This window comes from Nannobrachium achirus (assembly GCF_963921795.1).
Source record: "Nannobrachium achirus genome assembly, chromosome: 20".
Classification (NCBI taxonomy): domain Eukaryota; kingdom Metazoa; phylum Chordata; class Actinopteri; order Myctophiformes; family Myctophidae; genus Nannobrachium; species Nannobrachium achirus.
The window spans coordinates 35,216,618-35,244,589 of record NC_137827.1 but is presented as its reverse complement, the minus strand read 5'-3'; the positions used below and the strand labels follow the sequence as shown (position 1 = coordinate 35,244,589).

The 27,972-nt window shown below is 42.0% G+C and overlaps 1 protein-coding gene across 1 annotated transcript; it reads right to left on the bottom strand.

The window, feature by feature from the left end:
* Positions 1–1,611: 1,611 nt before the first annotated feature.
* On the bottom strand, positions 1,612–27,972 carry grm1b (glutamate receptor, metabotropic 1b; the record flags this gene model as incomplete). Its single annotated transcript, XM_080750712.1, has 8 exons — positions 1,612–2,503; positions 3,037–3,964; positions 11,176–11,302; positions 13,669–13,837; positions 14,197–14,440; positions 18,745–18,980; positions 25,653–25,902; positions 27,255–27,972. 8 exons carry the CDS (start codon positions 27,970–27,972, stop codon positions 1,612–1,614), a joined length of 3,564 nt encoding a protein of 1,187 aa, XP_080606838.1.

Sequence of the window (27,972 nt, the reverse complement as noted above, 5' to 3'; positions counted from 1 at the left end):
AGTATCTATCTATCAATATGCCCCGCTCACAGGTGTAGAAAACAGTGACGCTCGCTCTCCTCTATATGGAGCAACACAACACATTTTTACAAGTAAAAGTAAAAGTGAACCTGCTTAGCGTTTAAGAAAGGGTCAAAGAAGCTCCAAATTCACTAAACTATGTTTGTAGTGCTCAGGAATTTTGCAAACATTTAGCTCAACTTATACATAATAGTTTACAGCTGTTTTTGTTTTAATTCCTAAATATTTTAAGTTGGATTTAGTAAATTTATTGCAATAGGTAGCCTAGGTCAAGCACACATACCAGGCCAAAATATGATTTTTACTCTGTAATTGCCTGCCATGAAAGACAAAACACAAAAGCATAAAAAATATTTAATTTACTCCCATTAAACAAGTTTCCTTCAAATGCTCTACTGTAAATATGCGTTTAATCTTGGCTAATATTGTAATGGATAGTATATGTCATTTATATATAGGCTATTTAAGGCTGCAACTTAGCAAATACCTAATTATAAATATCACTAATACTACATTAACAGCAATACCTCATCACATTATAGAGCTAAGCCTAATGGGCTATAAAGTCTATAAGACATGTCATTGACCTGCCAAGACATACAACAGAAGCATACATAGTTAATGAATTATAGCTATTAGTGTCATCTGAATACCAAAATATGATTCACAATTTGTTACATTCACAAATACAGCATTTTTAGTAGTCTTATACAATCATCTATACAGTTATGAATTCAGATGGCTATTTATAAAAGATACAAACTTGCAATCTCGCGTAACTTTTCAAGACAGTAAAAATGAATTACATGTACAAAAGGGAAGAAATCAAGTCTCAATGGCAAGACAAATGTGGCACTTGAACATATCCTCTGCTACATTCATGATACGGTGCACCTTCAGGCTGTTCTGTATCAACAGAAAAATCAACTGAAAAAATTGATTTATACTTTTATAATCGTATCAAGATTTGAATGTTTAACTGCCCCCCCCAAAAAATAAATAAATAAATAAATAAAATAATAATAATAGAATATGCAATTACTCATGAGGAATACTCCACTCTAAAGCAAATATTTCCATTAAATATTGAAGATGATTTTGAATTTATTATTGACGAATTTGATTGTTCGACATTACAAACATACCATTCACTACCCTCTTTAAAATGGACATCTCAGTTGCTTTTATTGATCAAATAAATGCTCTATTAACTATTTCTGTGCTGTGAATATGACATTTGTTCATGTACATACATACAGTAGAGTAGAGAATTAGTTGTTTGTCTAATAAGCACAATGTTTTTAGAGGAATAAGTTAAAAGCTTATGTTAGAATAGAAACACCTGTCTGTAATGGGTATATGTTTTCACTACTTTAGGCATCATCTATAACAGCTTTTTCTACGTTGTAGGGCTTCATAGCCCTCCCTTTCCCTGTAAAATCTATAAAGCTGTAGTGAACGGATTCACATACACCTTAGACATTCTCTATATTCACATGTAAAACATTAGCAAAATAAACAAGAAACACATGTTATAATGAACTACAAAACATGTTTTAGAACACCTGGTAATATATCTGCTTTGCACCATTACAGAGTTGAGGAACTTTGTCTGAAGTCTTTCAGAATGACAGAGGCATATGACAATGACATGTTCGGAGGAGTGCACAAAACAGACTCAGATACCGGGGAGGTGGGGAAGGGGTTAACCGACGGGCCCAAGCAATCTCGAAATGGTGACGGAGGAGGCATTAGAGACATAGTATCCTCCATCGGCAGTTTAACCTGAACCAGCTCCTCCTCATCATCATGAATCTGGGCGTTGTCGTATATGTAACCGTGGAGGAGGCCGAATTGCTCGTTCTCCATCTCGTCCTCCTCGTCCAGGGGGGAGGAGGTGGGCTCATCGTCAAACAGGTCCATCTGCATGGGCAGCACAGCATGCTGCTGGATGAGGTGGGCCTGGTGGTAGACGGGCATGCCTCCGCTCACCACCTCGGGCATGCTAATCACGCCACGGAAATCGGGGACGTCGCGGTCAAATTTATCCACCACCGCGACCACCTCCTCCTCCTCCTCCTCCTGAAGGTGATCCATCATATCATGCTGGGGGAGAGCGCTATTCTGCGGAGGTGGAGGCTCAGGGCTGTAAAGCTCCACCTCCTCCACATCCACCTCTTTCATGACCCCAGTGGCGGGCATTTGCCCGTGGGCCATCATGATGGGGGGGGTGGCGGGAGGGTTGTATCTGACGGGGTCACACTCCTCCTCCTCGGCCACGTTGTATAGAGTCTTAGTGCTGAGGTCTGAGAACTCCAGGTTTGTGTTATTGAAGGTATTAGTTAAGGGTTTGATGACAGCCATCTGATTGGAACCCGCTTCCTGTCCCTTCACATGTACTGACAGTCTGTGCCACATGTGATCCCCTTTTGGAGGATGTCTTGCACCTGGTTCAGACCATGACACAGACTTGCCATTAGAACTATGAACAAAATAAAGACGTCTGTTATTTCACAGGAACCCAGAAAAGTGGAGACAGCAGCAGCATTTCTGGTTCATGTAAAAAGACTATCATGTGATGATATAATTTGATTTGCTTGAAATGACTATACAATACTGCATTTAAGGTGGAATGTTATTTTAAAAAGCAGATAATATGAAGGTTATGTTCATATGCCAAATTGTAATTACATTATTATCATTAAAACAAATGAACAGTAACAAGGTTTTCTGTATTCAATATTCTGCCATATTTCATCTGTGGTCCTGTGTCTGATCCCACAGCATGCAGGGATGCTTGTTTTAATTAATAACGACAGTTCAAAGGTTAGAATAACTGCGTGAATCGAGTACTGACCTACATCTCTCACACCATACAACAGGTGCACCTATGAGAGTGAATACAGTAAGACAACAGGTTAGACCTTTGAGAGTCAATTACAGTTAGACAGCGCCAGCATCCCTGAGGTGCCACATCAGCAAGGACTCACAGACTCAATTACTCAACGAACCCACCTGCCATTTCCAGCATTCTTCTTCCTCTTAAACATGTTGAGGAAGCTGTTGCTCCGGCAAGCGATCTTGCCATCACCGACATGCATGCGCACGACGTCAGAGGTGGTGAACGCACTGCGCACGTTTCTCTCCGGCTTGGCAAGTATGATGTACATCTTTGGCGTGAACATACAGCCTAGGGCCACAGTCACACTGAGGCTCACTGAGAAGGAGGTGGTGATGATCTTATAGTTGCTGCCAAAGTAAATAGGCACAAAAGCCAGCCAGATGATGCATGTGGTGTACATGGTGAAGGCGATGTACTTTGCCTCGTTGAAGTTGGCAGGGACGTTGCGTGTCTTGAAGGCATAGTAGGTGCAGCTCAAGATGAGCAGCCCGTTGTAACCCAGGGGGGCCACTACTCCGATGTTGCTGGTGTTGCAGATGAGGTAGACCTCTCTGATGCTGGGATAGGACTTGACGGGCTCAGGGGGCTCCATGATGATGAGGGTGACCTCCAAGATGATCTGGGCGCTGATCAGGATGGAGGCGATGACCACCTGAGCCCAGGCGCTCATGAACCTGGGCTTTCGGGTGCAGATTTTCTTCTTGCTGCCCGCCAGGATCCGGGCGATGCGGTTGGTCTTAGTGACCAGGGCAGAGTAGCACATGGCAGCAGAGGTTCCAACTAGGAGCCTCTGGAGGTAGCAGGAGGCCACAGTGGGGCGTGCGATGAGGGTGAAGGGGCAGATGTAGCCGAGGAAGATGCCTGCCAATATGATGTAGCACAACTCACGGCTGGAGGACTTCACCACAGGCGTGTCGCGGTACAGCACAAAGATGAAGGCCACAAAGGAGGTGATAAGGATGCCCACGCAGGAGAAAACCACTTGGACAATGGATTCTGGATTGCTCCATTCAAGGTACCGCAGGATGATCCTCTCACAACCTGAAAGAGAAGAGAAAAGAGAAGCACAGGGATGAATATCATGATTCGACAAAGGATGTGCAGAACATAAAAGTTCATAATTACAGAGATGCAAGAACATAAATAAATAAATTAAAGAATTGTAATTGTAAATCCAATGCCTACAACCCCAAGCAGACCCTGTTTTCACAAGGTCGAATATCTGATTCTAGTTTGAAAACCCGCTAAGTCTTAAAGTAGGTTTTCAGCTCAACTATAAATAAACTCCCTTTCAAGTCATGGAGGGCCAGGCTGGGCTACAGAGAGTAGCCAGAGGAGAGTGAGGCCATTGCAGCAGGACAAATTAAATCACTGTGGTTTACAAAAAGGATCACTTCTCTTGCTACATTTTGTCTATGCTTTAATATCCGCAAGAGAGATGTGTTTTTGCATTTGCTTTTATTAACTTTCAAATAACAACTTTTGGTTCTTTAAATTGAGATAGGAAATTAATATTAATATTAATATTTAGTATTTCTGCCAGGAGATTTTTTTGTTTGTCAGATAGACATGTTTTCTTGCATACAACTATAGGCTGATTAGCATCATATTTATTGTGCACAATTCACGAATATTCTACTAGTAAGGGCGACATGTGACCAAGGGCAAGGTCGCGCCATGTCTTGGCCGTCTGTCCAGTGATGTATATCGGACCAGTTACCCATATATGGAGATCCATGTACTGTATATGGAGATATGCTGAGCCTGTGAGACCCCAAACATGCTTACTCGAGTTATTCGTTATGTGAAAATCCTTTCATGCCCATACATGGAGATCCCTGTCTGAACCAGCCACACAGATATGGGCTGTCTTCCTCCATATATGGCAATTCCCATATGAAGTCCTGTTAGATATGGGCTTAATATTGATGATATCAGCTAGGGATCTCCATATATATGGGCATAAAAGGGATTCTGTTAGTGGTTCCCATGACATCACAACATACAATACATTTTATGTCCTTACATAGAGATCCCCTGTCTGAACCAGCCACACCACTGTGATGTCACCTGTTTATGCCCATATATGGAGATCCCTGCTCTGAGTATCTGACTGTGATGTCACCTGTGATGTCACAGTGATGTGTCAGGGGAACCACAATATCAGGTGTTATCCCTGCTCTGAGCCTGTGATGTCACAGTGATGTGTCAGGGGAACCATATATAGGCATAAAAGGGATCCTGTTAGAGTGGTTCCCAATGACATCACAACATACAATACATTTTATGCCCATACATGGAGATCCCTGCCTGAACAAGCCACACCACTGTGATGTCACCTGTTTATGCCCACATATGTAGATCCCTGCTCTGAGTATCTGACTGTGATGTCACCTGTGATGTCACAGTGATGTGTCAGTTGAACCACAGTATCAGGCGTTATCCCTGCTCTGAGCCTGTGATGTCACATCACTGTGACATACAGAGACAGACAGACAAGCGGTCGCCCACAACAACGTCCTCCAGGCGGAGCCGCTCGATTGTCCACGACATTGCAAGCGGCGCGAAGGCCAGCGGACCTTGGTCCTGCTCTTCGCCCCCGAGCGCCGCAGGCGCGAGTGGCCGCGAAGAGCGGGCCAGGGCCGCGCGGCCGGCGGAGCGCCGCGCTAGTTACGAAGCCGTGGTGAATGCAATCGTTATATTTATGCCCAGGCCGTAAGGCCTGGGCAAGCCCACGATAAACGCTCATAGTAAGCTAATGGCTAAGCTAATGGCTAAACACCGCCCAGCTAGGCTAGTAAATAAAGAAAGAGAGTCGCAAACGAGTGACGTCAGCGCCTGCACTAGTGAATGGCTGTCTATGGGCTGTCGTCGCCATCTGGTGGTGATTAGTGTGTGGTGAACGACAAAACAAGCGCTCTTACTCTTACCGTCCTGAGTTACCCAAACATACTGTAACATATACATTAATTAACATGACAACATACCCCAAAATCCACAAATCACAAGTCTGTCCTTGCACATTCTAACTCAGTCTGTCTACAGTATGAAAGTCTGTAGCCCCTTTCACACAAATTAGAGTGCTGAGGTGCTGACATTTGCCAATGAAAAACTAAAAGCCTACCACAGCGCTTACTCTCAATTACTCTCCCCATCGAGACTTGAGTTCAATAATATATATTTTTTTCTCAACCCATACACATATAGTCCACTTGCCAGAATCTGAACCCTGGCATATTGAGTACAATAAGGTTTTATGTTAGAAATGTTGAGTATGGGTTCCCAGCATTAAGAAACTGCCGGATGCTAACTTGCATTTGTTGAGCAATTTTCATAATTTGCATAATTCCATTTATTTACCATAATCCCCCATAATAATGGATAATATGTCAAAAACTGATTGGCTGATTTGAACAATATTGGAGTGGTTTTGGGGGTTATTGAGAATGCTGAATCCATTTCTGTCATTTTCTAAATTCAAAATGGCCGTTTTAAACCGGAAATGGCCATATACAACATAAAAAAGTATCAAAATCACCCCACTTTAAGTTGGTATAAGGCCATTTCCGGTTTAAAACGGCCATTTTGAATTTAGAAAATGGATTCAGCATCCTCAATAACCCCCAAAACCACTCCAATATTGTTCAAATCGGCCAATCAGTTTTTGACATATTATCCATTATTATGGGGGATTATGCTAAATAAATCGAATTATGCAAATTATGAAAATTGCTCAACATATGCAAGTTAGCATCCGGCAGTTTCTACATGCTGGGGACCCTTGTCCCTTACTCAACATTTATAACATAAAACCCTGGTGTACTCAATATGTCCGGGTTCACAATGGGACTCTATGGGCTGGCAAGTAGACTAATACAGATATAGTGGTGTACATGTCAACCTATTTGCCATTACGGTAGTTTTCATGTATTGAGCTAACCTCCTCACAGGTCCTCACAGGACACAGTAAGGGCGATCTCTATTCGCGTCCCCGTCCCCGCACATAGAGGATGCAGGTTAGCATTTCACCAGATTAACTTTCACCAGCGTCGGCAGGTTAGCCTCTAGAAGCATTGGGGCAGCAAAAAGCTGACACTTACATTTCAAATCAGCTTTGATTGATTAGTGATACTAACATAATTTACTCAATTTAACAATCTCATTTAGCAGATTACATACAGTAGTAGACCATTGAATGGCTGTATTAAAGAATTATATGGGCAGGATTGTAATAATATTGGAACTGGGACACACACATTGCAACGTATTAGGCCAGTGGTTCCTGAACTTTTTATAGCTCAAGACCCAAAAGAGATATTAGACGTTTGCCCAGGACCCAAACTAGTGAAAATGGCATCATATCCCTTCCCCCTTTGCCCAATAGGCCTTTTCATTCTTGTGTACAATTCCATAACATTGCCATCACATGCCGCAGACAGAGAGCGGTAGGGCATGCCTTCTGGCAGAGATTTACACTCTATACTGAGCACCTTTCCAGTTGAATATATGAATATGAGAGTAACCTGTATTGAGCATGCTCTCTTTTCAGTGCATTTCAAAAGCTCTTAATATAAAAGATGAACCGATAAGGAAACAGGAAAATCCTATTAAGAAAGTGTCTTGTCTTTGAACAATGCAGAAGGCCTTTGAAAGTGGGCCAGAGAAGTGCTAAGTGAAGTAGGGCTGCTGTCGGAAAAGTGGCGAAGATGATGAATGCTTCTCAGGTGCCATGGGAAAGCTTTGAAAATAGGACAGCACAGGTTTGTGAAATAGCACTGCAAAAATCACGACAGCTTAAAGTGTGTTGAGCAGTGGGTGGTGGAGGGCAAGGGAAGCTAAACTAAACTTTCTGCATTGCAATGAATGACACCAATATACAGTAGCTTCAGTTATCTCTGAAATAACTGTATTTGAAATGACAGCATGTTATCTTTGTTGTACTAAATCAAATAGTGCTGATTGATCATCTGCAAAATGTTTGTCTATTTTTGCCTTTTGTGACACATTAGGGACACTGGGGTTCATTGGATTAATGAAGAAATCCAAATACGCGTAAATCTTCTTTTCCACCATCCAGTATCTGCTTTATGCAATCATTGCGACCATAGGTCGCAAGTTTACTATGAAAACGGTCACAGCTTGTCTGCGTGTATCTCTGTCACGCCTGACACTGTGGTTCTATGGGTTTGTCTCTCTGACATCATGCTCTGATGTCACTGTGATGTCAGGGGAAGCACTCTTAACAGAATGGGTTTGCCACCCTGACATCACGCTCTGGCTTGATGTCCCTTTTATGCCCATACTGTATATGGAGGTCGCTGATGTCATCACGAGTCACACTTGCAAATTAATTACGTCCTTGTCCATTTTATGCCCATATATGGAGATCCCTGTCCCGGTGTCATCAATATTAAGAGCATATCTTGGAATGCCCATATTTGGTAATGCCCATATATGGGCATGTTCTGACATCACATTGTTGACTATCATGCAGGGGTCTGGTGCAACTGGTCCGATATACATCACTGGCCAGATGGCCAAGAATTGGCGCGACCTCGCATGTCGCCCTGAGGCGTCTTACTAGTATAGTTACTGAGAGGACATGTCTATTATTCATTGGTGATCTCTCCAGTTCTACTAAGGTAGTGCTCATGTTTTTGTATGGATTTGTTGCGAAATGCACTATTGCTACACAGAAACAAAAGTTCCATGGGGAATTCTGGCAAAGTGCTCTGCTCAGCCAGCACAGCAGCCACAGCTTAAACACTTAAACCTTCAATATTTAGTAAAGTTGACCTTTGATTCAGTACTCGGTCTGCTTTTTCCCCCTCTACAGTCTACTGTACACCAAAGCTCTTCTTCGACAATAGCCAATCTACAAGCTCACAACATGTTGTGAGATTGTAGATCTGCTATGTTCGGCAATGTTCCCCGCAGAATAGGGATGCAACGATTTGATTGTATGACCTAGGGTTAAATTGTGAGGTGACCTGTAGTAGCTCCACGATGAGGCCTATGTAAAGAAATTGGGGTGTTGGTTCTTCCTTGGCATAAAGGGAATGCTAAACAGGGCACTACCGCAAACTACTCCAAATCTATAGGAGTAGTAGCAAAAAGTTTCTTTGGAAGATAACACAAAATGGCCAAAACATGAAGTTTGGGCAGAGGTTACTTCTATCTGGCCCGGTCAGTATCATGGCCACTGTCCATGGTCCTGAACTGTTTTCTTGTTTCTATACCCATATAATATACTGTGCAGGCCTGTGTGTGTGTGTGTGTGTGTGTGTGTGTGTGTGTGTGTGTGTGTGTGTGTGTGTGTGTGCGCGCGTGCGTGCGTGCGTGCGTGCGTGCGTGCGTGCGTGCGTGCGTGCGTGCGTGCGTGCGTGTGTGTGTGTGCGCACGCCACTGTGCGCACGTGCGCGTGCATGAGTGCGTGGTGTGTGTGTGAGAGACATCTCTGGAGGAAGGCAGCTGTACGGCAATGTATAAACTGGGTTTAATATGTTTATGTTTATTAAAGGATCTGCATTAGAGACACACGAAAGAGCCTATAGTATTGCGGGGTCCTGAACAAAGCAAATACAATACAGATGTACAACTAAAATTACAAATTAAAGTAAAACATTTAATAAAATAAAGACAAATTTACATTATAAAATATAATCCAACAGTCCAGTCACATTGTTTAATTTGCACAAATAACATAGTTATGTTATTCGGCAAGATTTCTCTATATATGTTTTTTGAAAGTAATTTTATTATGGATTGTAGATATAGATGTTTTTGGGCAGAGCATTCCAGAGTTCTATTGACCTATATACAGTGAGTTTGAGAAAAATGTTGGTGCTATTTTTGTCCCCATGTTACCAGACCCTGCTCCTCTGATGTTGTACCCAATGTGCTCAGAAGTCATTTGTAACTGTTGAGCCAAGCTAGACGGCTTATTGGTGCTAATAATGTTACGCAGTAGCATTAAAAGACTCACTGATAATTTCTGTTCAACCATTAGCCATGCCAGATGTTCATGCTTAGCTAATACTTGTCCTGTATGAACATCCTAGTGCCAGACCAGCCGCTTTATTCTGAGCAACCTGTAACTTTTTCAAATCCGATTTTGTAGCTGACGACCAGATTACAGGGAGGTATTCTAAATTAGACAGAACCAAAGAATGAATAACTGATTTCATTATGGAGGAAAAATTTCCTAGTCATACAGATTCCTCTTCCCATTTTCACGACAATAGGTACTGCCAGAAGTTTTATTGTGTTTGCTTCTTCAATTTGTGTGGTGCCAATTGGCAGTTTTAACTGAGGATTCTTGCCCAAAATGTGTCTAGATCCAAGCACAATGGCCTTTGTCTTAGAAATATTTAATACCAACTCGTTGCACTCAATCCATTCATAAATGTCTGTTAAGGCACTGCTTAAAGTGTCAGTTACAGCTTGCTCAGATGTAGCGGCACTATATAATGTTGTGTCATCACCTCATCAGCATACAAAACTGTTTTAAAAAAAATTACACACAACAGTAAATTATAGAAGACTCTCTCTGTTGTCTCCCTGAGAATTAATGAAACATATGCATTGGAGGTGAAACCATAACACTGTAACTTATCTACAAGCAATCTATCAGTTTCTCTATCAATCTGATTAAAGTTAAAGAGACAGTTTTTGAGCGCTCCACCGTTTGACTGAGTGTGTAGGTAGGTATGTCCGTCCGTATGAATACGGTGTATGTCTGTATGTATGAGGACGGCCTCAACAGCGGCTATACCACCGGGTGACCACATGGCGCTGTTGAGCAACCTTGAAATTAATGGACAACACAATAATTCATTTATAGAGCTTAATGAAATGAACTACTCAAAGACATTATCTCTTCATTTCATTATCTCTTTCTTTATTAGTGTGTGTGTGTGTGTGTGTGTGTGTGTGTGTGTGTGTGTGTGTGTGTGTGTGTGTGTGTGTGTGTGTGTGTGTGTGTGTGTGTGTGTGTGTGTGCGCGCGTGATAGTGAACCATCACTACTTTGTTGACTTAATTTATGACTTTAATTTATCAACTGTATAAAAAAAACATGAATAATTGAAGTAGTTTGCAATATCGTAAGGTTTTGTTATGAATATCCCTTTAGATAGTATATGAATGAAATGGATGTATTTGATTTCCTGTCCATTATTTTGTTCAGTGTTGACCATAGTTTTTCCCCGTCATTTTCTTTTCACTAATCCTATGTTTAGGATTGAAACACACCTTCTAGTTCCTCGTCAGGCCACCAGCCTAGGTCACAGGCCTTGCATGTGAACTCATCCTGGACTATCTCGTTGTCCTTGCAGGCTGTGCAGATCCAACAGCAGCTCACCTCCCCTTTCCTGATCACCTGAATCACAACCATAATTTATAATGTTAGCTTCTACCACCTTTTGTGGTCACATGTTCAGATACTGGATTCTGATTGGCTTAAAACAGTGGTAAATCAGTCAACAACCTTGAGTTGGCTCATGGACCCCGCCCACTGTTGTGTTGCAGTTGTAACATTTCCAAGATCAATGCGCCTCCCAAACAACCAGATTTGGAACACCTTTACCGACCCCGCCCACTATAAGCGTATATCAGCCAGACTCCAACACACCAGCAACAGCAGCAACACCACCAAAACGGTCTTCTCTGGAAAACCATTTCAATAACTGCACCTTTTCAGGAAGTGTGTCAATAACTGTGAATCGACATCATGACAAGTAGCCTAGGTTATGATTTCTTTTTTGTTTTGTTTTGTTTGTTTTTGGCCAGTGAATGTGGCTGCAATCATTGTTGTTTATGGGACTATATGCTGTGGCAGAAGTATATGTGTATTCTGAAACAATTAATGATTGTAACTAAATAACCTTGCAAGTTACAACTGTGTTTTCTTTCATTTATATGATAGAAGTGGTAGAAAAGCAATTTACCATTCGAGTGTTGTGCCACAACCCTGAAACAGTGGTAAATCAGCCAACAACCCACTCCCTCTCATGGTAAATGGCTTACATTTAGCAGACACTCTTACCCAGAGTGACTTACAATAAGCACTGTAATATCACATACTGTACATAGAATGCAAAGAGACAGTGTAGTGTGCCTCAAGAAAGTAGGATCACAGAAAAAGAACCTATCGATCTAAACACTACAGTATACTAGCAAATAAATATAATCTGTACGAATATAGGATACCAGGTAAAATAAATAACCTAAGATCTGTTTAAATGACATGCAATCTAAATTACTTTAACATAATATATACTGTATATATACTATTACGGTGCTGTACTATATTATAACTTTACATTTAATAAAGACAAATAATTGTACTTTTGACTCCATTACATTTCTAGTAAGGGGTACATTATGAATAAATAAGGTCTATTTCAAATAAAGTAAAGATAATGGGGTAATAGCTCAGTGCCACGCAGTACTGAAATAAAATGCACAGTATGTATGCACAGTACATAGCAACCAAGTATAAAGGTGTCTACAGCATAAAGGTGCTCAACCTAAATAGCACAAGGAGTTTTACAGTAAATTGTTGCTGTTGGGTATAGAAACCTTGTACGTCCAAGTATGTATGTTTTGGATGTTTTTATTATTATAAATACCCTCATACAAGCTCACAACTCACAGCTTGTAGATCCGGTATTGTCACTACTTTTGTGCAACTCTCTTGTATAATGAAACTAGGCCACCAAAGTAGAATAAGTGATATTTTAAATACAAACGTGATATGTTAAAACAAAAATATATTAGCCCAATTAAACAGGGAAAGCATCTATGTCATTTTAGACTATTAGCCCTATTCACGACCCGCCCACTCAGCATCCCCCGGGTGCTGAAGTCCCGTTTTGAAGGGGTAAATCCTACCATAGCCTATAGAGTTAGCACAGAAATCGCAAATTTAATGCAATTTCTGAATAGTAAAGTATAAAATACGGCTAGCATGATCAAGAACACAAGATAGTAAACGGCACAAAGCATTATAATTTACTTTACCGTTAGAAATAACGATTTGTTGGCTTTAAGTCCAGTATAGTTTCCCCTTCTAAATTGAAGTCAGCACCCGGGGAAAACTGAGAAACAGAAGTAGGTGGGCGGGCCGTGAATAGGGCTAATTGCATTGGCTATTCAAAAATAGCAGATATACAAGCTCATAGCACTGCAAGCTTATAATAGATCTGCTATTTTTGAAGATTTTTGAAATATCTTGAAAGTGTGAGAACTACTGGTTTAGAGCAGTGGTTCTCAACCTGGGGGGTCCCCACATTATTTTGGGGGATCCCCAGATGATTAGCAGCAACATTGTTTTGTCACTCCACAGTAAACAAACCAACATAAAGTTTAAGTGTATATTCTGTATATAGAGGTATGCACATTTCTAAAGTGACAATTTAAGCACGTTTAATACCTCTAAAATGACAAATTAGACATTGGCCAAATAGTAAAATATTAGAGGCAGAAATTGTGAAAATAGCCGATCTACATGCTCACAACACCTTGCAACATGTAGATCTGCTATTTTCACAATAGAACCGTGTTATACAAAATGTAATGCCTAACTAAGTGCTCGTCGGGGTGGGGGGTGGGGGGTGGGGGGTGGGGGGGTCCCCAGTTAAAATATGATTATTCTGGGGGTTGCGGCCTGAAAAGGTTGAGAACCACTGGTCTAGAAGACATTTGTAGAATCGGATGGATGGATTGAATAAAGTTTTCCTGCACCTTGATCTCTCCTTTGGAGCAAGGCTCGCTGCAGACTGAGCGCACCATCTCACTGCGGTTCATCTGGATCATGTAGTCATCGATAATGAGCATGCCCTTGTGCCAAGAGCCCACGTTGATGTAGTCGTACACACCAGGCTCCACATGCTGCAGGTTCATAATCTCATACCTGATGGTGGACAAAAGCCCTTGGGTTTTAAGAAGTGTGAACAGTACCCAGCATCATCTAAAATGTTATCTAAAATGTAGCTATATCTACACATTTGCGATTATATGTATTATTGTTTATTGTGTTATTTTTGTATGCTGGTGAATATGTTGGTGATTTGAATATGACTACAATGGAAACAAGTCCCCAGGACCTTTTTGGGGTTATCCTTTTAGCCTTGATGTCTGATTTACCTTGTGCTGTTTACATTTCTTAATCAATCTAAATTAGGGAGCAATTAATTAATTCTTTGTTGCTTGCAGTGCACTTTTACATTCCGTTAACCAGCATTATGCGTCAACAGAGAAGGTTTGACATACCTGCCAGGCGAGTCACCATTTTCATCAAACCCTATGTTCTCTCCGGACACGCCTTCAAAGGTAGTCGAAAGCAGGGAGTCCAGCAGCTGGCTGCCATCAATGGGGTCCATGGCTTCACACATGCCTGGACCTGGACATACACGGGTGTGCAGATCATGCAGGCCGTGGGCCATAGCCAAGATGGCATTGATGACGAATCCCATCTTGCTATCTTGAACGTAGTTGTCCTCCAGACTTTCATAGCCTGTCAATGCATGAGAACATGATAAAGAGAATGGACTGCTTTCCCTTTGACAAACCTGTGAAGGATCAAATTGCAGTATGTGCAGTATTTACTTCAATGCTGCAAGCATTAGCGTGTTACGTGTTGTGTGGCTATAATATTCCAGTATGACTGTGAAATAGAGGCTGTTAACTGCAGGTTTATTTTGTGTGTTGCATGTGGTGCAAAACTGTCGCAATATTACAAAGGAGTGATAGGGTGTCCAGAGTTTAATTTAAATATACTTAGGATTTGGAAACAGGATTACACACTTCTTTGCTTCGGCGGGAGAGGGAATCAAAGAGCTGGGATCATTTGAATATGGCTTCAAAGGAGCCTTGTTACCATGGCATGACTATCCATTTCTGTTTTTATGATTCAGGTTTCAGTTCTTCTTGAAACAATAAAACCACTGATGTTACATGTATAATCAAGCAATGGAAATAAAGCAATTGACTAATTAATTCACACCTTTCACTGTTTATATTAACTTCCTCCTGGACAATCATGGGTGAAGGAGACCAGCATGATTCATATTTTGAGAGTATGATGTCAAACACACCCTATCAGTTCAATGTAATGCAAGCTAAAAGCTTTATATTAGTCATCATAATCATTAAAATCTTGGTACAGTACATTTTGGTACAGCAATGGATGATATACACAGAGTTGACAATTCCCTTATTTGAAGAATATAACATATTTTCGTATTATTGTGAGCACGGCTGCATTCAATACCTGGCAAGCTGCCTGCAAGAGCGTAGGATACTTTGGCACCAAACTGTACATTTTGTATACACAGAAGCACTGCCAAAAGTATCACTTATCACATACTATACACTATGTAGAGCATGCTTGCTTTTGGTAGCTACTGTAGCCTACTACTAAAAAGAGAAGAAAGAAAGAAAGAAAGAAAGAAAGAAAGAAAGAAAGAAAGAAAGAAAGAAAGAAAGAAAGAAAGAAAGAAAGAAAGAAAGAAAGAAAGAAAGAAAGAATGAAAGAAAGAAAGAAAGAAAGAAAGAAAACAAGCAGTTTAAAGATCATTTGTTTAGCTTTACTGATGGTTAGCCACAACACAAGACATTGGACATTGCCACAGTCATCTAATTTGAATACAAATTTTGAAATACAATAATTTTAGTCTACTTGCTCAATAGCACTATTTGATAACACAGCCCATGTTAATGCTGAAATTTAGATCACATCTTCACTTTATTTGCCACCTGATTCTCAAACACCTAGTCCGATGGAAACAGGGCACATTTACTTTTAAGTAGAGTCGGGTTAGCCTCCCAACCAAAACGTACTGGGAGGGGTAACTTACACCAGGGGTTCCCAAACTTTTTTGTCTCAGGGCACCCCATAAATATTTTTTTTAATCCGAAGCACCCTGACATTATAATTTTCACTCCCAGCACCTTATATTTATAGCGTTGTTGGGTGGAAACCTTGTATGTCCAAACTGCTCGTTTTGTATTTATCATCTAAAAATCAAACCTTGGTTCGAAGTGGAGCGGTGAATTTGAGCAGTTCCAGGTCTATGTTTTTGATTCTATGTGTTCTAAATCTATGAATTCTGTCCTAGATCTATAATGCAGTGATGTTGCTAGCTTTTTAATGTGTCATGCTGTTGTGTGTGTGTGTGTGTGTGTGTGTGTGTGGGGGGGGGGGGGGTTAGTGTTGGTGCGTGCGCGTGTGTGTGTGTGTGTGTGTGTGCGTTTGTGTAGTGAGTGTGGGTGGGGGGGTGTGTGTGTGTGTGTGTGTCATGCTGTTGTGTGTGTGTGTGGGGGGGGGGGGGGGGTGAGTGTTGCTGCGTGAGTGTGGGTGGGGGGGGGGGTGTCATGATGTTGTGTGTGTGTGTGTGGGGGGGGGGGGGGGGGGTGAGTGTTGCTGCGTGCGCGTGTGTGTGTGTGTGTGTGTGCGTGCGTGCGTGCGTGCGTGCGTGCGTGTGTGTGTGTGGGGGGGGGGGGGGGGGGGGGGGGGGGGGGGGGTGAGTGTTGCTGCATGTGTGTGTGTGTGTACAACAGCGCCCCTCCTTTAACTTGTGTGGCCACTCAAGGTATTGCCAGGCTACAGACATAGCCACCCAGAGACATAGAGACATAGCCACCCACGGACATACCTGTCTATTGGGAGCGCTTTCACCGCTCCAAAAATGTACTAAACTAGTGAAAACAGCAGATCTACAAGCACAATCGGCTGTTTTCACTAGTTTTGTGCGACAGTCTTGTATGATGAAGCAAGGCTTTGCTTTACCAAAAGACGTACATATTTGAAACTTGGAGATATGAGGTTTCTGCCCGACAGTGACGATATTTTAGCGATTATGTCATAAGGAAAAGGTTGAGATAATAGCCATTTTGGTTAGAACTGACTGAAAATAACTTTGTAGCCTACTTCACGTGTCCAAATCAATTCCAAATGTTATCAAATTATCTCACGTGCCCCGTCACCCACTTTGAAAACCCCTGACTTACACAAAGGAGGGCAGGTTTGACATCATCCATTGCTGACGTGCTTATTGCTCTAGCATGTTAAGTCAAGTCATGGCAGCTAAAAGGAATCTGAAACTAATGATGCAAGGACATACAGTACAAACTAATCAGATTGGAGGAGTAGCAGCAGGGGAAAGCATCAGACAAGGACCACCAGTGATGACCTTTGACCTAGTTCAACAGCTCCTTCAGATTGACCACCGCCTTGCCTCTCACTCCCTGACTGTAATGATTTTCTGCATGCAAAAAGATGACCAGCGTCACCGAATCAGATTTGTCAACTGGCAAACTGACTGTTGACTTCTTTTTAATCCACGCTCAAGGAGAGACTTTGCGTAATTCCAAAACGTAATTTCACATGAATTGGTTGTGTGTCTAAAAAAATAAAAAGTGTGTTATTATACAGTGGCTATGCTGTGCCAACATGCAACTTCAGCCAGACCAACCAGTGTTGGAAACTCACTTAAATGTTATTGGGCTGTTTTAATACATCTATCTAAAAAACTAAAACAGGTATGAGACCACAGTGCAGACCAGACCAATTGCTGTGCCCTCACTCCTGTGCATTAAAATAATAATAAAAAAAACATCCCAATAGCTTCATATAGTAGAGGTCAACCGAAGTTGGTGGTCTACTGAAATTCACAGTGAGACATCCAATTGACAAAATTCACGTGAACGACATTTTGCTTATTTTATATATCCACCACCCAAGTATGAAGTAAAAGCAAAAGTGGCCACAGTGTGAATAAGGTCAATGGACTATTTAAATCAGATGTGAAGAAGTCAACCTCTATGTATATTGTCAAAGTGAAGAGCATTATGGGTCCAGAGCGATAGACTCACCATCTTGGAGTTCTACACCAAAACAACACATAAACAACACATAAACAATAGATGTGACAGAACAGCAAACAATAACTGTATCTCTCACAACAAACATATGAATTACTGTTGTAACTTTACTAAAAAACATAAAGTGGACTGCAATAATGAGTGAAAGCTTGACGTTTTTGCTGAATAATGAATGCAAGCTCTGTTTTTGTAAATACTGAAATAAGGTTAGAGATGATAATGTCTAGAAGGGAGATGAAATGGAGAAAGAAAATGTGGGAGAATTTATTTGAAACTCCAAAAATGATTTACAGTTGTTGCATGCAGAATCTTATATTTACGTTTATCAATACACTTGCTGTATTTATTTTGTATTTCTTTGTTTATTTGTGGTTATGTGGGACATTTAAATAAGCAATAGTAACAAATGATACATTTGGTTTGAAAACGTAAATATACTGCAGGCTAATAGCATAGGGTTTAAAAAAAGTGTAAAATTAATTTGTGAAAAAATGTCAAATATTTTTTGAAACATGCTTGTTGAGCATTGTTTCAAGTTATCAAGAGCTTATGCTTATGCTTGCTTTCACCCTTTCTAAAGTGCTGAAGTGAAAAGCATTCAATTACCTAGTCCTAGATCATCCTCTGTTGATTCGAATGTCACAAAAATGAACAATATGAAAGAATATGGATTATTAAGTTGATTATATAGAGAATATTCCCTGTTGCAAAACCAATTCAAAATTAAATAAACTGTTACAGCCTTACTTTAGGCATTTCTTGACATGTTACAGAACACATCGACTGAGCAGCTAGAATAGATAAAGTGATGTTCAGATTGGCATACAGTTTAAAAACAGAAACAGAAAATCCACAAGACAGGTTGGAGTGTCTTGTGGAATGATGGAGTCCATCATCAGAGCAAGTCGCCTGAGTAACCGAACTGTTAATATCTACCTGTGCAGTTCCTTGCAAAATTCGTGTTCTCCAGTGGGTGTCCGAAGAGGCGGCATTGAAAGCGGTACTGCCAGAACTCTGGGAACCAGGGGTTGCGGGTGTTGGTGCTAAGCTTGAGTTTCAGGAAGTAGTCATCGAAGGAGGTGACCTCTTCTGACTGCAGTTTTACAGTGATGCCGCCCACAGCTTCTTCTTCATATCCCTCCACAACTTCATCTCTGTCTGCCCACCCATCACTGAATAGGAGAGGAGCACACAGCAACCATGTTACAATAGCATTTTGACAAAAGAATGAAACATCTAGTGAATTTAATCGCTGAATCGTATTTCTTTCTTTAGATAGAAATGGCAAAAGAAAAACTGCCTCAAAACCTGTGTTTTGTGTTATTTCTTCTTCTGTCTCGTCTGTGCCGCAATAACATGTAAATGCCTTGAATTAATTTGACATCCATCATGACAACTGATCATTTTAGGCATCACCTTTTCCAAATAGGGGCTAATAAATACATCTCTAAATGAATCATCTTATAGGACCTTGTTTATAAAGAGTGAGGATACTATCAAAGTGTATATGTGTATGACATGCTGGATACAGTTGGTAAGTAAGTAATTTAGGTCGAAGTGGCTTGTTGATGGTACTAGAAGCTGGGCCGCCCTTCGGGCGGCCCAGCGTCTAGTCGGCGACCTGGCCAACTCGGAACAACGTAAATAGGGAATGAATGCCCCGCCCTTTAATGCAAACCCCATTATACCTGTTGTCATAGGACCCGTTTTGACCATCTGTTTGCCTGTGTCCATTTATGCCCATATATGGAGATATCTGTTATCTGTCTGTCTGTCAGCGTCCATTTTATGTCCATATATGGAGATCACTGCAGATATAGTTCTGGGTCCATTTTATGCCCATATATGCCCATATATGGAGATATCTGTCTATTTGCGTCCATTTCACGCCCATATATGGAGATCTCTGAATCTGTCTGTCTGTGTCCCTTTATGCCCGTATATGGAGATCTTTGTGATTCTGCGTAAATTTTATGCCCATATATGCCATTTGCGTCCATTTTATGCCCATTTATGGAGATCTCTGTATCCGTCTGTCTGTGTGTCTGTCTGTGTCCCTTTATGCCGTATGAGATCTCTGAATCTGTCTGTCTGTGTCCCTTTATCCATTTTATGCCCATATATGGGGGCATTCATTTTATGCCCATATATGGAGAACGCGCGTGCCCGTGGGACGAACGGTTCTCGAGATACGCGGATTACCTACATACATACACACTCACAGAGATTTTTTGTTGACTCATGTGGCGTACGTCTGCCCATATATGCCCATATATGGAGATATCTGTCTATTTGCGTCCATTTCACGCCCATATATGGAGATCTCTGAATCTGTCTGTCTGTGTCCCTTTATCCATTTTATGCCCATATATGGGGGCATTCATTTTATGCCCATATATGGAGAACGCGCGTGCCCGTGGGACGGAACGCGCGTGCCCGTGGGACGAACGGTTCTCGGAGATCTCTGAATCTGTCTGTCTGTGTCCCTTTATCCATTTTATGCCCATATATGGGGGCATTCATTTTATGCCCATATATGGAGAACGCGCGTGCCCGTGGGACGGAACGCGCGTGCCCGTGGGACGAACGGTTCTCATATGGGGGCATTCATTTTATGCCCATATGGAGAACGCGCGTGCCCGTGGGACGAACGGTTCTCGAGATACGTGGATTACCTACATACATACACACTCACAGAGATTTTTTGTTGACTCATGTGGCGTACGTGATGTCAGAGCCTTTTTTGAAGTGATGTCACAATGAGTCAGAGCTTTCGCCGATTTCCTCAGAAACAGCCTGATGTCAACAATCAACCCCGCATAAGGAGATTCCGAACGTTTCACGCGGGAAAACCGCGCGTCGGGTCGGGTCGAGACCCGGCACTGCACTCCGTGCCGTGGCCATATATGGGGGCATTCATTTTATGCCCATATATGGAGAACGCGCGTGCCCGTGGGACGAACGGTTCTCGGAGATCTCTGAATCTGTCTGTCTGTGTCCCTTTATCCATTTTATGCCCATATATGGGGGCATTCATTTTATGCCCATATATGGAGAACGCGCGTGCCCGTGGGACGGAACGCGCGTGCCCGTGGGACGAACGGTTCTCATATGGGGGCATTCATTTTATGCCCATATGGAGAACGCGCGTGCCCGTGGGACGAACGGTTCTCGAGATACGCGGATTACCTACATACATACACACTCACAGATATTTTTTGTTGACTCATGTGGCGTACGTGATGTCAGAGCCTTTTATGAAGTGATGTCACAATGAGTCAGAGCTTTCGCCGATTTCCTCAGAAACAGCCTGATGTCAACAATCAACCCCGCATAAGGAGATTCCGAACGTTTCGCGCCGGTTCGGGAAAACCGCGCGTCGGGTCGGGTCGAGACCCGGCACTGCACTCCGTGCCGCGGCGGGGAACGCGCGTGCCGAATCTGAAGCCGGTGGGACGAACGGTTCTCGAGATACGCGGATTACAAACACACACACACACACGCACGCAGAGACTTCTCGCATTTATAGATAGATTAGCTGAGCAATGAGGGCATCCATCCTCCTTAAGGCGCTAGACCAGGGAGATGGATTGCTTAGGTACAGCGCCACATCTACCATCTGCAACCAGTACTTAGCCATGTTATTCATATACTCAGCATGCATGCATCTATACACCTGTTCCCACTTTTCTCATCAGCCTGCAGTTTCCTAACCCACTCCCCCCACACTCACTTGTTTCCACTTTCCCTCATCATCCCTGCAGATATTAACCACTTTAACCATGGTGTCCCTGTTTTAGCCCAAATTGCTAAAATAGCATACAATCTCACAACATGAGCTTGTGGAGACTACAGTATTTGGCATATAACAAAATAATATAGCGCTAGGGATTAATTGAACCATTCCCATCTTTCCCTTTGCCCGAACTATCACATGAACTCATCTCCTGCAAACCTATACCCGAACCTGTATCTGTATTCCTGAACTGCATTTGAACCTTTGGCTGATAATTGGATTTTGGATTCTTGTGAGCTCCTTTTGGATTGCCTCTGTTGGCTGCTTCTCTGGTTTTGACCCTTGCCTGTCTCATATCCCGTAAGCCTTTGTACCTCAGATGTGTGTACTGAATCATTGAACTGCACTAGATCTGCCTTAGTCCTCTGCGTCTGTGTCCTCCTTACACTGCATTCCTGTTATCCTGTTACCCCCAGTCGTGACAGTGTTTCACAGCATTTTCCAAATGCTGTGAACATTTTCAGAACAGATTTCTACATCATGCAGTGTTGTATCACTATTAATGAGTGCGGAATGATGGAGGTAAACAAGGGATAAAAAGTATTGTTAAAGGAGTAGTTCACCCAAAAAATACACGCTCCGATACACCACTGTTCTATTTCCAGGCGTTGCTGTGTGGTGAAAAATGTGCGCAGCCAGTCCGCAGACGGTGTGTTCCCCTATATTGTTCACAACTGAATACATTCCAGGAAAAACACACTTAGCTATGTTAATAAGTTTAAAGTCCAGTACTGTCATGATCCAACAAGACAATACTTCATTACTGATCCTCCAACATTGTGGGAAAACAACGAAGACTTTATTACTGTAACTTAAGCGTCCTCTGCCAGCTGTATTACTGTGTACATTTTGTTGAAGTAGCATTTTAACTACGAATGGACAAAGGCCGTCATCTATGACAGCAGACACCAGAGATATCAACCTAGCCATCTGTTTCCCAGCATCATACTCTCCATTCCAGCATACGGTCTGCCAAGAACCAGTATCTCTGACGTCAGCTCACTCAAATAAAAAGTAGTAGTACAAGCCGCTCCATGCAAATCTTTGACAATATTGTGAAGCCCAATCAAAGTATATAATTTGACTTCAGAGCAATATGTGAATGAGAAAATTGTAACTGAGAAAATTGTAACTGTTCTCCTCTGAGATCAAGTTTCTATTATTGATTGATTCTTGATTACTTAATGTACTTGAAATCAGTATTTAGACTGCAGGAGATGAGCACTGTTTTTGTAATGTGAGTGGTACTGGCCATTTGCCTGGCCATGGTAACAGCCATTTGCCTTAAGAGCCGAGGATGGATGGCTGGTGACCAGCACCTCAGGCATTCTGATTGGCCCATTGCACAGGCCTGCATGTGTTCAGTTACTGCATTGCTCTAAAAAAGCCTTTTCCCTTTTCAGTAGTCTCCTTGACCCAGAAAAAACCTACAGCCGCACCAAATTCATGTCCTCCTTCTCCTTTATGGAGCCTAAGCAGGCAGTGTAAATCAACTGGAAGAAGTAAGACGGACGTTACACTTTATTCAAGAATTCAAGTATGATTCTCATCAGGACCACTTTTACTCCGTGCCCTAGTTCTCATCAGCGTTTGTGAATAAAATCACTAATTTGTTAATGCACCACTCTCTGTATAGTGTATTAACCAACAACAACCCTATTCCCATTTCAGTAAGCTTTCTCTGACAACTCGTGACAGGATTGGAGGTGAGCTGAGATTCGGCAGAGCAAAACGTCTAGTATAAGTGCTGATGTGAGCTTTGATGCTTGCTAGTCCTCGATCTGCAGCTTACGCTGGAGGTGCTGTCCCATATTAGCCCAGCTTGCCTGTGATCTGACAGTGAGAGGGAGGGCTCACTGAGTGAATGCATTATTTATGACTGAGCCTGACTCAAAGCATCTTTTGCTTTCAGAGGAACTCTACTCCTGGGTACAAGTGTAGAGGGGAAAAAAAAAACGATCTCAGTTCTATCTGAATTCTGCATAACCTATGCTGGGTCTTGAATATTGTAACAGGTGATTTAGTGTAATGGCAGTACTGCTCTGATTTAGTTATGATCTTACAGCAAGAACATTAACCCAAGTTACAATCAGGTGAGATAACGATGTGTGACCTGTGTGACACAGTGTACAGGACACTTGCAAGGATGTGGTGTTTGGGGTTTGGGGTTGGTTGGCTTGGGGTTTGGGGTTGGTTGGCTGTGGTAACACACTGTGTCCTGCCAGTGTAGAAGTGAAACTTAGGCACATGCAAATCACAACCGTCGCAACAGGAATAAAACATGTGGATGTGGAAATGCACTTTTGCTGTTAGCTGTCATGGAAATGCACTTTCAGGGCTTTTTCATTTATAATTTCTTAATTGCATTTTTGTCTTTTCAAATGTCATGCCCCTGAAATATATATGTATACAGTATATTTTTTGCAGATATGACTCTCTCTGTATATGACAGTGTTAGCTCTAAGGATGGATATTGATCGGTTGGTCAGTCTATCCACTACTTTAGTTCCAAAGATGATCTTGAAAACTATACTGGCTGTGGATTGCCATGGAATTTTCTGTGCAACTTTATGTTTCCCAGTGGATGATCCCTATTGGTTTGGGCAACCCGTGCCACCCTTAGGTCAAAGTCTCCACTTGCACACAATACTCAATACAAAATCTAATGAACAGATTGCCTTGAAACTTGCTGAGCGTATTAATGCTCACCAGAGGATGGTGACCCTGTGGTTTTTGAGTGGTGTTTTGTGTGTGGTTTTTGAGTGTTTGCAGTATGGCCTGCAATAGACTGTTTTCCTGAGCACTCTGTAGAGAGTGCAGCCGCCATTGCCGCGGTGTAAACAGCAGCCAGTGGTGGAGTAGAAGTAAAATGATTGAAAATGGGAAATTCTCAAGTACAAATACTCAAGTACAAATACTCAAAATTGTACTTAAGTACAGTACGTAAGCCTACATTTTGTAGGCTACTAGTTACTTTACACTACTGTTTACTCCAAGGCAATGGTGGCGGCACCCTCTACAGGGGAGCGCTCTGCAGGAAAACAGCTGGGTGACCTACCTTCAAGTGGCACTGTTGAACAGCCTAAAGGCCAAGGGCCATTCACACTGAGCACTAGAACTATAACCAGTGTTGTATTGGTACGGTCGTTGTCCCACAGTCACAAGCAGTTACACGCGCACAGACATGCATCAATGTAAAACATCCATTTAGTTCAAACCTCAACAGCGTTTACAAAAGCTGTAGTGTCATACCAGGTGTTTTAACATAAGCATGAACCTGAATGCATATCAATACCCTTTGATCAGGTCAGACCATTGTCTGACCTGCTAACTCCTGTAGAGGAGGTGTTAAGCGATGTGCGCGTGACATCATTAAAAGCGTCCCCCCAAACAATGAATCACCAATAAAACACTGACTATATCAAGTGGCCACCAAAAGTACCTCTGAACCGCTCACTTCACACTGGGTGTGATTTTTCCTTTAGCATGTCCATTAGGCCAAAATATCCACTTTGACCATACAGCAATTGACCAGATATGGCCCAGATTTTGCAGGTTTCTTACTAAATTACAACATTTGCTCAGGTAACTCTTTCCACAGTTTAGGGGCCCTGATGGGAAAATAAAGTTAACCTTTGGCCTTTAATCTAGACTTGAGAACAGGAAAGAGCATTTAGTCTGAGAATATAAGACTCAACGCTTTTGTATAAGGTGACAGTGTTTTGCCTATTTAACCTTGGTTTAAAACATTTATAGCTTTAAAAGTAATCAGTTAGGGGCACCCGCTGGCCTACTGGTCCAGGCGCATACCACATAGGATTTCCGCATAGGCATTGATGCCTGACGGAGTCGCCGGTTGGATTCCCGATCCGGACGACCTTTGCTGCATGTCACTCCCCATCTCTCCCCAATTTCCTGTTAGTCTACTGTCCTTTCAATAAAGGCATAAAAAACAAATATTTAAAAGTAATCAGCTAAATCTTTCTGAAACAGGAAGCCAGTGTAGGGTAACCAGGGAAAGTGGAATAAAATGTCATCTGAAACAAACCTGCCAATTAGGAGGAACTCCCCAGCAACGCCGAGACGTCTCATAGCCATGAGTATACCTCGAACTGTCATGCCTTCGCAGAAGCAAACGACCACTCTAGCTTTGGGCAGGCGTTCACGCAGCTTCCTCAGCAGCCTGTCATAGTGCCTCTCCCCAGCATTGCTGTAAATCTTGTCAGAATGGGCAATGCACAGGCCTTCTTGAGCTGCAAGCTCTTTGAAGGCTTCCATTCCACTTTCTCCATAGTTACCTGTGGAGAAAAGATGCAGCAAGATAATTTAAGTGTATCATCATGACAAGTTTGGAGAAAAAGAAAACAGGTAGATAGATTTTCATTTAACAGGCAATATGTTTGGTGTTCCACATACAAATATGAGACTATCTAAGTAAGCGTTGACACAGTAAAGTCTATTGTTTTTGTTTTATCCAGGGAAGATTTGCTTCACACCAAGGACTTTCCCTGCACAACCAATTGGTAGATGTTGACAGATGAGGGATTGTTACATTATTTTTCCCTGCCCAGATTTCTTCCTACAACTACCTACTGTTTCAAAGGCATTTTATTTTAGAGGAGCATTTCTTATCATGATTGATTCAAGTGATTTATAAAATCCATAGTCAGGAGGTAATTTGTAAGGAGCCAAATGAATACCAAAGATGTTTCATCAAAATATCCCTTTGTGCTCACTTTCAACCAACAGCAAAAACATCAGTGACTTTGAGTATGCCTATGAGGAATTGTGACGTTGTTCATAGGGAGATTATTATAATCCAGTAGCTAACAGTTTAGGGCCTTACACTCTTAAATTGGTGTAATTTGCATTACAAAAATGTGTTTCACAGTGTCAAAATGTGTCATTATCAACACATAAATAATATGAAAAATGACATTGAATTCCAAATCAGAGATGATGAAAATTATCTGTCCTTTGTTTTTGAGTGTGCAGAGTTCTGTGCTGGAAACTATGCAGCTTTAAAGCCCAGAATAAAATACCACTATTTGATAATTGGTCCAAAATCTCTTTGAAAAGGTCTGCTACAGGGGCCAAATGGTAGTGCTAGTGGCTGATGCAAGCAACTAAACAAGATTACATATTGTCTTAGAAAGGCTAATGATTCCTTGAGATTGCATCACCCAAATGATTATTCTTTTGTAGTATTTTGCCTTATTTGCTGCTAACTTTGGTGGTATACTCTCTCTATCTCTCTCTCTCTCTGTATTGATTTCAAATAAAAAATAAACTTTCACATAAGTGAAGTTAGACCCCTGTTTTAGGATCACTATTGAGTGAATGAATGCAAAACAAGTAATAATCATATTATTGCTACTTAATGTGACAATACTGCCTGTAGAATATTTATATGTGTATTACTAAGTGATAATGCACTGGTTAAGATCACTGGAACTACAGCACAGACAAGGACCAGTGGCCAGAAGGCTTCCAGAAGCTTCCTGCCTGCCTCCTTCTTATGCTGTTTCTCACTCTCAGCCCACTTACTGTTTGCACAAGAAGAAAGATGACAAGGGGAGTGCACTGCCCCTGTCTCCTTAAAAAAAATCACAGCAAGCATATCAACTGTCAGGAACAAAATGTGCCTTACCCTCAGTATGCACTGCTGACACATAGGTCCAGTTGTAGCGTTTGACAATGTCTAAGATGGCTCTGGCTTGAAGAGTATCAGAGGGCACAACCCTAAGGAAGTACTTGAACAAGGTTTTGTCACTGAGATCAATACTGGTTGCAGAGTATGCAATCTGGGGGATGTTGAAAAGCTGAAGGAGGTTCTGGACCTGAATTGCGACCGAGCTGGAGCCAGGCCCAATGACCCCTACAATGGGCTTTTTGGTGGGTGGTGGCTGATAGGTAGGACCTCCTTCAATGCACCACTTTGAGCCTCCATCCTTCTCTTCCCGTATGGAGATGAGTGAGTCTCTGATGAATTCGATGCTCTGCTCTAAAGCCACAGAGGCATGCCAACAGGAGTCCCTGATTTCACAGCCCAGAGTAATGTTGGGTAACAGGTTTGGGTCCGAGTTGATGCGATCTAATGTATGGAACATTGCCTCTACCCTTTGGATCCCATATTGTTCCCGGACCTCGCCACATTTCCTCTCGGCGACCAGATCTGCAGAGGGCTGGTGGTGGACGGAGAACAGCGCACCGATGATAATATCCCCATCCATTCTAGCCACCAAACGCGAGGCCGCCCTGGGTGGCGGAGACCTCTCATATCTGTTATTGGCTGACACAAAGGCCTCAAACAGTAAAACTGAGAAACATAAAATGCTTATTGTCGACAGGTAGATCATATTCCACAT